The sequence below is a fragment of the Falco peregrinus genome, chromosome 7 (assembly GCF_023634155.1).
Source record: "Falco peregrinus isolate bFalPer1 chromosome 7, bFalPer1.pri, whole genome shotgun sequence".
In the NCBI taxonomy this organism is placed as follows: domain Eukaryota; kingdom Metazoa; phylum Chordata; class Aves; order Falconiformes; family Falconidae; genus Falco; species Falco peregrinus.
The window spans coordinates 80280908-80291371 of record NC_073727.1 but is presented as its reverse complement, the minus strand read 5'-3'; the positions used below and the strand labels follow the sequence as shown (position 1 = coordinate 80291371).

At 51.9% G+C, this 10464-nt stretch overlaps 1 protein-coding gene across 1 annotated transcript; it reads right to left on the bottom strand.

Annotated features, from left to right (window-relative positions):
• Positions 1-811: 811 nt before the first annotated feature.
• MTO1 (mitochondrial tRNA translation optimization 1) lies at positions 812-10101 on the bottom strand. The gene is made up of 12 exons (XM_055809437.1): positions 8492-10101; positions 8145-8344; positions 7313-7430; positions 6390-6679; positions 5047-5159; positions 4724-4914; positions 4338-4468; positions 3668-3872; positions 3415-3586; positions 2463-2581; positions 1809-1966; positions 812-1629 (listed from the first exon to the last, which is right to left on the bottom strand). Exons 1-12 carry the CDS (start codon positions 9345-9347, stop codon positions 1468-1470), a joined length of 2715 nt encoding a protein of 904 aa, XP_055665412.1. The 5' UTR covers positions 9348-10101; the 3' UTR covers positions 812-1467.
• Positions 10102-10464: the final 363 nt, after the last annotated feature.

Here is a 10464-nt window from a genome sequence, read left to right as displayed (position 1 = left end):
TGGAACAGGCTGCGCAGGGACGTGGTGGAATTGTGTTGGAAGCTGTTCTGTACAAGCCAAAAGCTCACCACCCAGAGATGCTTTCAGGCAGACAGATGATGCCCAAAGGCAAGCTGTAAGCTCTGCCCATCCTGCTGCACGACAAGGGTCTCTTACTGACAAAAAGGATTTGCTCTGACTCCTTTCTCTGGACAGGAAGAGAACCATTCACCCAGAGTAAACGAGACAGAGAAGTCCAGGATCTGAATTTCAAAATGACAGATGCATATAGAGAGACGTATTTACGGTTTACTTTTGGACTCAGTGATCTTAAGGGTCTTTTCCAAACCAAATGATTCTGTGATTCTATGATTTAACTGCAGCAAAACTTGTTCCCAAGCACATCTGCCCAGTCAGTTCAGAGGATGTTCAAAATGAGACTAGCGTCAGATACTGCTGCCTGTAAGGCAAGGATTCAGTAGATGCACAGCTTGAATTTAGTGTTTCTTGATGGCACACGAGAAACCGACTGCCCAAAGCCTTATCTCATTCAGATGCAAGGTATGTTACTGTCAGTTGCAGGACCGGTGCTGACGAGAAGCCCCTGGTCCTGCTCCCCTGGCCCCCAGCACGTCAGCCTGTTGGTCACCACACTGCCCGGATCTCAGGCTCCTGGGACAGGTTCCAACGTCTCCCACCTTCCTCAGCACCCCGGCCGAGGCAGCGAGTCTCACTACAGTTGCCTTCACCAGCTCCACCTTACCTGCCTGAAATGTGACCCAGTGAACTGCCAAGGCTCTAGCGAAAGCTAAGTGACAACCAAGATCTTCAGCAAGTTTCAAGATAAGCTGTATTTATTTTAAAGGAGGAAAAAAAAACCCCAGGATACGGTGTTTACATTCAGTCAGTCTCTTATGCAAGTTGCAATATCTGTGGTACACACTTTCATAGCTAAGTGTCTCCTACTGGCTGAGAGCACACTGAAACTTCAGACTGCGTGTAGCTGCTGCACAGTGACGAACACAAATACTCAAGTCAGTGGAACACACTTTCCAGCTCAAATCCTCTGGCGCTGCTGTGGTTTCAGCATGGTAACATTCCTTACTCATTTCAGAAGAGCAAAACGCTGTCCTTTCCAAGATGCTTCAGAACACATTTTGACTATCTGACATCTTCCGAATGAGTGGAATTTTAAAAGTGATGCCCCCGTCTTTTCATTTGGATAGGCAAAATCACAGGCTGTGTTTACGTTCCTGAGCATTTACTTCAGGTTTGCACATTCATTGCCTCTGTTCTACTCAATGACACTGTCACAGAACACAACCAGAACTGCTTTGGATCCAGCCAGCGCAGGCTTTCTCTCTGAAGAGGCTCGGAAGCACAGGTGATCTTGCCACGTACCCTGGCAGGAGGGGTACGCTTCCCTACGAAGGTGTTTTAACACAGGTACTCTGGCTCCTTTTCAGAAAACTCTGCTGAAATGTGTTTTTAGGAAGTTGCTTTCTCTGAGTGCGTTTCCCCTGGTAAATACTGGCCAGTCTGAGGTAAAACTTTTCGCTTCTCTGTCTTCTGGTGATGGGTTTTCACAAATCTTAGCAGGTTGACGATAGCAGCTGGTGTAATTCCAGGGATGCGGCTGACTGCGCCGATCTGTATGTGGAAACAGGAACAAGTTAGCCTGGAACAAACCTACACACTGGAGCTAGTGAGAAATGAGATCAAAACCTGTGGGTATTCCCTTCTCTGATTCTTCTCACCCCCCATGTCCGTTTGGAAGACAGAGAAGGGATTTCATTGCTGCTCAACCTTGCTGAGTCCCAGTATCTTACCGTCCGGGGACGGTTAGAGTCCAGTTTCTCCCGCACCTCTGCTGACAGCGACGCATCGACGGCGAAGTAATCTATGTCCTCCGGCAGTTGGAGGGCTTCATCACGACGCACTTCTTCTATTTCCTGCTGTTGATTGAGTACACACCACTCATAAGCAGCTGTGATGGAAGATTAGAGAAACAGGAAGACCAGAAATACATGTTCATGTGAAACGGGTCACTTGCAGGAATGCAGGACGAAGAATGAGCAATTCCACCGAGACAGTCAAAAGCTTCTAAGGAAGTTTCCAGCCTCACAGACTAAAAAGCCTAGTTCACATCACTACTCTGGAAGAAGTCGTGCTCTATTTGTTACAGGAATTAAGGTAACATGGGTCAGCTTTTCCTCTCATCCTAGGAAAGGATGGTCTATCTGACAGAGCAGTAAGGAGAAAAAACCCAGGAGCGAACACAAATAATTGATCTCACACCGCAAAGTCAAACACAGGTGCCTGCATAGGGCTGTGGCCTATGGCAGAAGGTACATGCTCTCATCATAGTGCTTCATTTCACTAAGCAGCAACATGAAACACACTGGGATGAACAGACTGGCTCTCCCCTTGCTGAACAAAACGTGCACAGATCCCACTAAGAGACTGTAAGTCTTGTACTCTACCTTCTATTTTCAATCTCTCTGAGAGTTCTCTCCATTGAGCAAGCTTTCCCAGGGGCTCTGGGACAGCCCTTGCCAGAACTTCCATGTTGGCCTCCGGACACTGAAGGACTTCAAAAGCACTGTGGAGAACAAGAGTAGATTTTTATGGTAGGAAGGAGTCACTTGCATAAGGCAGATTTACAGCTATTCCCAGTTCAAACTTGCGAAGATTTCAACATAAGCCAGAAAAACTGCAGAGCCAAGTTTACCTCTGTACCTCCTCCTCTCAGTATGCTGAAGAGCTGTTAAACTCCTGAAGAGGGGCTCTTAATGAAAAATGAACAGCAAGATAGAAGGGACAAGGTAAGGGCACCAAGGGGTACCTTCCACACAGAGACAGCCAGGTCTTGTCACTCATTTAAAACAACAGAAAAGGAAAGATAAAGGATGAGTCAGGGAAGCAATGGCCTTTGCGTACAAGAACAGCTACCATGTGACACTAGCCTTAAATCAACGGCTGCTTTACCAAGCTTCCAGCGAAGCATCAACCCGCTGCAAAATCATCACCACTTGGTGACACTCTCAATAAGGACAGCAAGAAATGAGTGGCCCAGTAGAGTACCCCCTTGTTTTGGTAGCTTATGCCATCATGAGGAAACGTGGTGTAGTAAAAAAAACAACATCACGCTTATTCTATAGGCAAACACTACACGTCTCTCCCCTAAAGGCGATAAAGCTGGAAATCTTGGACAAAGGGAGTCAAACGGACAAAGGGAGTCAAACGGACAAAGGGAGTCAAACGGACAAAGGGAGTCAAACGGACAAAGGGAGTCAAACGGACAAAGGGAGTCAAACGGACAAAGGGAGTCAAACGGACAAAGGGAGTCAAACGGACAAATGCTGTGAAATCACTAGCCAGAAGTGCTAAAGCAAGCATAAGTCAGACCAGAAAGCTTCAGCTCTTAACCTTTACCTGACAGGTGACCTTCGACCTCTACTGATGGGAACTTCTGGTATTAACTGGGACCATTTGGATATGCTGAACTGAAGGGATTTTAGTGTCGCAATTCCATCCTCTAAAGCAGCTCTCATCTTAACTGCTTGCTCATATCGCTGCTGTGACACACACCTAGCTTCTTCAAAACCTGCAGAGACAGATGGCATACAACACAACGGTCTACAGCCAGGCAGGGCTGCTCACTGCAAGCGCCACCACAATAAAATACCTCTGTGGGTGAGCCTGGCATCGGCATTGTCAGGCCGGAGGGACATGCGGAACTCCACACGGCTGGTGAACATCCGGTACGGCTCACTGGTGCCCAGACTGGTAAGGTCATCGATCAGGACACCAATGTAGCCTTCGGTGCGACTGACAACGAAAGGGGGCTTGCCATGAACCCGTAGGCAAGCATTGATCCCAGCAATCACACCCTAGGCAGACAGAAAACAAACAAAAAAATATTTATCGGTTTCTTTGTGGCTAAAATATCAGCACATCTACTTCCAGAGACTCGTGTCAAGCTGTACTCTGGAAAACGCTATAGTCTGCGCTAGTAATCTAAGCAGTTTCTTGTGATACTGTGAGTGTCTGAGGAGCTTCTTGGCCCCTGCTGACATGACTAGAGACAATTCCCACATTTTTCAATTATACCCGTCGACAGTCTCCATGCTGAAACATTTGACAGTACTTCCAATTACTTTTATTACTGCAGTCTCAGTAACAGCAGCCATAGGTGCTACAAGCAAAAATATCTGGCCAAGTCTGGAATCAGAGTGAGGAACAAATTTAGGAACACCTCATCAGCACAAGACAGGCCTAGCAAGACTGTATCGAAGACAAATGGCAGGGCAATATCCCTTTCTGAGCGCTGAGTACACATGATCAGATTCACCCACCTGAGCTGCAGCTTCTTCATAGCCTGTAGTGCCATTTATCTGGCCTGCAAAGAAGAGGCGCTGAACAAGACGAGACTCAAGAGAAGGAGTCAGCTGACGAGGATCTAAAAAATCATACTGCACCCCATAGCCTATGACAAACAACAAGACAGATCTTATGGGAGGAATTTTGAAGGTCCCTATTTATCAGCAAAGGCAATCAGTGGGGCAGAACAACTTAGGTTATCAGCTTTTATTTACGATTTAAAACCAACTGAGGAACAATCCCTGCATTCAAGAACAAACTTTGTTTCGTATTTCCTTTGTTTTGCTTTAAACAAAATCTGGTTTTTTATTAAATGGTAACCATTATGACAAAGAGATTTTAAACTATTCACCCCCCTCACCTGGCTGTAGTATCTTGGCGTTTTCCAAGCCTGGGATGGATTTGACCACCTGCTCCTGGAGCTCAGGTGGCAGCGTCATTGATATGCCTTGCGGGTAAATGACATTGGAGTCCAAGCCTTCGGGCTCCAGCCACACCTGATGTTCTCGGTTTGGGAAGCGCAGAACCTTTGACTCAAGAGAGGGACAGTACCTGCAACAGCAAATAGCATCACCTGGCATGGAGAAAAAGTAACTTTCCAGTAGCAAAGCAAGAGAGACCCCCAGTTTCAGACAGACTGTCCACTCACGCCGTTGACAGCCTTGCATAAAGCCACATACTTACCGCGGCCCCCTTGTTGTCTCCCTTATATGGTTGTTCAGGTGGAGGTTATCATGGATAATCTGCTGGGCTTTCAGGGTAGTGCGAGTCAGGTAACATGACAGCTGATCTTCTGGCTGAAAGAGGCCAAAGCTCACTTTAAGTTAATCCAGTCACAACAGTGTACCCTCACTAAACAACTCCGAGGCTCTCCAAGGACTTTTCCATGACAGTTGGCTCTTGCTTCCTGGAGAGATGGGTAGTGCTGCCATACCTACTGTACAGACAGACGTGAGCAACCGAGAGCTTGAGCAACATGCCCAAAAGCAAACCAAGAACAGAACTGAACTTGGGAGCCCAGAATTCAAGTTCTATTCTATACATTGTATTCCTAATTACAGGATGGATATTCCTATTAAAGCAACACATTGTATCACAGCATTCCAGTTAACTGCAGGAATGCAAAGCTCTGAAGTAAGAGGAGCAAGTGCCGACCCTACAGCTAACAGCCAGTTAAAGCGATTGGTGAAGGAAAAAAAAAAAAATCTCTCAAAACCCTGCACTAACATGGCAAATCCAAGGTCTGCGAAAAAAACCCCACCAGGTAAAGTATTTCACTGATTTTTCTGAGAGTCAATAGACTCACATTCAAAATAGTAATAATGTTGCACCTCAACTACTCCTTAAAACCTCTCCCTCACACACCAATGACTTCAAGTCATACTACTTTTGCCTCCACCCTGATTATAATAGACTATTGCAATTCCTGCACACGCTGCGGAAAATTAATTCCTGATAATTTATTCCGTGTTTGCTGTTTAACTACATTATGTAAGAATGTCATCCATTTCCCAGGATTTTCTTTGGAAAACTGAGTTTCTTCTGCTTTTTAAGTTACATGCTATCTGTGAGCTCTGTGGTTCGCTCTATCCTTTCTCTTTCCTAGTCAACACTATTACTGATCTCTAATTTCAACATTTTCATCTTACTCCAGAGCCGGGGTAACAAGAAAGACATCATAAATCTCCAGAACAGAGGTCTAATACTCGAAGTGTTTTGTAAACCACCCATGTAACCAGCACATGAAGAATACTAACAGTACCATATTGCACACAATTCTGATTCTAAAAGTAAAGCAATTTTGGTTCTCGAGTTGAGAAGTGAGAGGAAAAAGGTACTTGCTTTCAAAAGAAAACAAACAGTTTCTTCTTCTTGTGCACTGAGAGTTCTCAGAAACCTAACACCTCCAGTAGGAATACCACCCAGCTCCCTTTCCCAGCCATCAACTCCCTGGCTGATTCCGAGTATGACATTCCCCGTAGCACCCCCTGCCTGGCTCTCTGTGCATTTGCTGTGCGCCATCTCACCTTGATCCACACAGCCTCACTGAGGAAGCTGAATGGCACCGGAGGATTGTCAGCTACACGTTCCTCCAGACCACGGAAGTCAATCGTATCTTTGGCAAGTCGGGGTGGCGTCCCAGTCTTCAGCCTGCCCATTGCAAATCCCAGCTTCTCCAGAGTCTGAGCCAGCCCGATGGCTGGCTGGTCCCCTAGCCGTCCAGCTGGATGCATCTCCAGTCCAATGAGGACCATACCCCTCAGAAATGTACCAGTGGTCAGGACAATACTCCCAGCATGTATTGTGCTCCCATCCCCTGAAACAGCAAGTTTTCAGAGATGCACATATTTTAGTATCAACAAAGCCCTGGTATTCTGGTGTTTCTGTCAAAAACTAGACGAACTGTTCACTGAGAATTCATCCATCTTTTATTATTTAATAAAATCAGCATTTCAATAATAAAAGCATTAACAGTAATAATTGCAATAAGCAGCATGTGGTTATTCCTATATTCTTTTTACTCCTAAGCACATTACCCCTAACACAGAAAACCCACTCCTGGGAAAAACTCCTACGCAGGCCGTTATTTTGGAAAGCTTGTTTACTAGAACAGCAAGGGGTAATAAAGCACGAGTCTGCTAGTCATAGGATACCACTACCCCATAACGTCGTTGGCAGCATATGCCATTTACAAATAAAATCTCAAAACACAGCATGGAATTGAGCATCACTGGCCTGAAGAAAACTAAACTTATGTAACCTCCGAACATCCCATCAATCTAGGTATGCTTTTCATCGCATTACATTTAATAACCTAGTTTAGTTCGCACTTGGCCTAAATCACCTCTACCAGCCAATTGAACTTTCCCACTGATGAATCAGAAACGATTACCCCCGAAGGGCTGCTCTCAGAGTAACTGAAGGCGCTTACTGAGTTACTAGCACGTACCCAGAAGGACTCCTGTGACTTGGCATTTCCCAGGATGGTCTGGTTCTGGCTCTGCCAATAGAAGATCCTCCACAGATGCCTCGTGAACCGTCAGCAGTGGTGTGTTGAGGATTTCTTTCTGTCATGAAAGGAGTTACTGCAAGAATTTAGGACGTTATGAGACATTTGGGCAGTCCCAAACCCAGCCGATTTCCGAAACACCTATCACCCTCTTCCCTTTTCCGTTCTTACCAGGTCACTTGGCAGACACTCAGTTACTGTACTATCCTGATCTAACCAGTAGAACTTCCCGTACACAGAGAGAGTTTAAGCTCAAAAGAAACCATTTGGTCACAAAGCCTGACCTGTATATAAAATGTTAGACGAATTTTAAACTGTGCTGAGCTCTACACTGCATTAAAGCACCAAAGAGAATGGTATCTAGGTTTGGTAGGAAAATATTAAAAAATAAATTGCTCCTCCCCATCATTCTCTGTAGTTCACCCTAGTACTTCAGATTTAGAATGAGTAATTCATTCTAATACTCCAGCCCACAAACACACTCCAAAAAAATCGCTCCTGCCTTTCCCGCTCCCATTTAACAGTACCTGCCGTCTTCACCAGGCGGTACATACAGAAAGCTCCCGTGCACGGTTAAGGTAAACAGGGCAACCTCGGGGCCGCCCTCAGCAGCGCAGCCGCTCCCAGGCCGCCGCCCGCCAGCCCCGGTGCCTCAGCGGGTCCGGGGAGCCCGAGGACCCGGGGCCGCCGCCTCCCGCTGCCGCAGCCGCGCCCGCTCGCTGCGCAAAGCCACGGCTAAGGGCTCTGCCCGCCCGGTCCCGCCCGCTCTCACCTGCATGGCCTCCTTGTAGCGGCCCCGGTCGATCTGAGCGCGGAGGCCCCACACGGCCGGGCCCTTGCAGCGGTTCAGCACCTTGTAGTGCACCCCGGAGCGGTCGCAGACCCGGCCGCACAGCCCGTCCAGGGCGTCCACCTCCCGCACGAGGTGCCCCTTCCCGATGCCGCCGAAGGAGGGGTTGCAGGACATCTCCCCTGCGGGGGACACCCCTCAGCGCCGCCGCCCCGGCCTAGCGGGGAGGCCCGAGGCGCCCGCGGGAAAGGGGCCGGGCCGGCTCCCCGCGGTACCGGCCCCCCCCCACCCCCGCCGCGGCCGAGCGCGGCCCGACCCCCCGGCGGTACCGATGGTGCCGATCCTGTGCGTGAGCAGCAGCGTGCGGGCCCCGCCGCGCGCGGCGGCCGCCGCCGCCTCCGTCCCCGCATGGCCCCCGCCGATCACCACCACCTCGTAGCGCGCCGCCGCCGCCGCCGCCCCGACCTCACCGCCCGCCCGGCGGCGCCCGGGCCCCGGCCCCGGCCCCGGGGATAGCGCCAGGCGGCGCCAGCCGCTGCGCAGCAACATGGCGGCAGCCGCGGCCCGTCCGGCACCGGGGCGCGCGCTGCGGCCGGAACCGGAAGCGGGGAGCGGGCGCTCGGGATTCCTCCGCGCGGGCGGGGCCGCGTGCCGAGCGGGCACCCCCCCGTCGGCGGGGAGCGGCCCTGGCGGGCGGCGTCTGCGGGCGGGGTCCCGGCCCGGCGCCCTGGCGGCTGCGAGCGGCCGGAGAGGGGCCGGGCGGCGGCAGTGCTCGCGTGCCCCCGCGCCGCGGGCAGGCGGGGCCGCCCGGGGGCAGGAAACCGCTCCGAGGGGACGGGCGGGAGGCGGGCGGCCGCGGGGTGGCCCGGCCCGGCCGTAGCCGTCGGGGTTCCCCCGCGGCCGGGCTGCGGGGCGGGAGCGGGCACAGCCGGGCAGCGCAGGCGAGCGCGCCCGCCGGGGGTTTCGTTTCCTCGGCGGGGGCGCGGCGCCTGGAAGAGGAACTGGCCTGAGGCGAGAGGCGGGACCCCCTCGCCCCGGCGCGGCGCTCGCCCTCCTGCGGGTGCGGGTGGGCAGCGGTGGCCACGGACGGCGCCGGCGGCACAGGGTAGCGGGGCAGGCGGGTGGCGCTGCCCGCAGCCCGGACACAGCCGCGACCCTCCGGGCGCTGCGGAGGGACCGGTCCATCCCCCGGCGCGCGGCGCCCCACCGCCGGCGAGAGCCTGCGGGCCGGCCCGGCGGGCGGCCGAGCGGGGCACCGTCCGCCAGAGCGCCCGCGGCGCGGAGGCCAGCGGCGGTGCCCGACGGGGCGGTAGCCACCCGCCGCGCCTGTGGGAGGTGCTGTCGCGGCTCGGCCTCGACCGCCGGGACGCGTCCGATGCGTCGGCGCTGGTGAACCAGGTCGTCCCGCAGCTGATCCAGGCCCCCCGGGGTAGGGACGGCGGCTTCAGCTCCATCCAGCGGCTGGGCGCCGGCAGCTACTACGAGCACGTCGAGGTGGGGGCGGTGCCGCCGGCAGCGCCCCTCCGCCGGCGGGCCCGGTGCCGGGGCCAGAGGGACGGTGTCCGCGGCGGCAGGCGGAGCCCCAGAGCCCGGCGGAGCCCCGGCAGCGGCGAGCGGCTGGTACCAGCCGGATTCGCGCTGCGCCTCCAGTGCAGCTGTACGCTGGCCCTTCCCGACGAGGAAAAACTTTAAGGATGAATACGCTAATTAACAACAATTTACGATAAAATGGCTCACATACCGAAAGATGAGCGTACGTGCATTAGCGGGAGACGCTCGCTGCCTCACCGCACCGAGCCCCGTCAGCCGCAGGACGCTGCAGCGAAGGCCCCGCGCCGAGTTCTCGTTTATAGCTTTTTTCAGAAAGGAGGAGAACCAGCAGTACCTTTTATTTTGGTTCCAGCTCTGTCTGAAACAGAAGTTAAACACGGAGACGCCTTTTTTTTTTTTTTTATTTTTTGATGTTTAAACCAGCTTCAGGCATAGTCATCATTTTTCTCCCTCGCAGCAGATTCCTGCGCACAGAAGGATGACTATGGTCAGTGTTCATGCAGCGTTCAGCTTAAGCTGTTAAAACGCTCTTAAAAATTAAGCAATTGGAAAGCTGGAAGATGAACTGCCATCAGTAAATTGCTCTTCTCCACTCAAATGCACAGCAATCTTCTAATAGAAATCCACAGAAACAAGCTCACATTTCACACTGGACGTGAGAAGTACACCAAGGCAGGCGTTGATAAAACCACAACTGTTATAAAATCCTAAAGAGATAGAATTTTGGTTATACGTTGACTGCTGTATTCTT

Excerpts from the sequence above, each read along its gene's own strand:
- MTO1 (XM_055809437.1), bottom strand. The coding sequence starts at position 9,347 with ATGGACCGGTCCCTCCGCAGCGCCCGGAGGGTCGCGGCTGTGTCCGGG. Across the intron at positions 4,915-5,046 it reads GAGACAACAAGGGGGCCGCG|GTACTGTCCCTCTCTTGAGT; the intron begins GTAAGTATGTGG and ends TTGCTGTTGCAG. Across the intron at positions 3,587-3,667 it reads TGCCAGGCTCACCCACAGAG|GTTTTGAAGAAGCTAGGTGT; the intron begins GTATTTTATTGT and ends CTGTCTCTGCAG.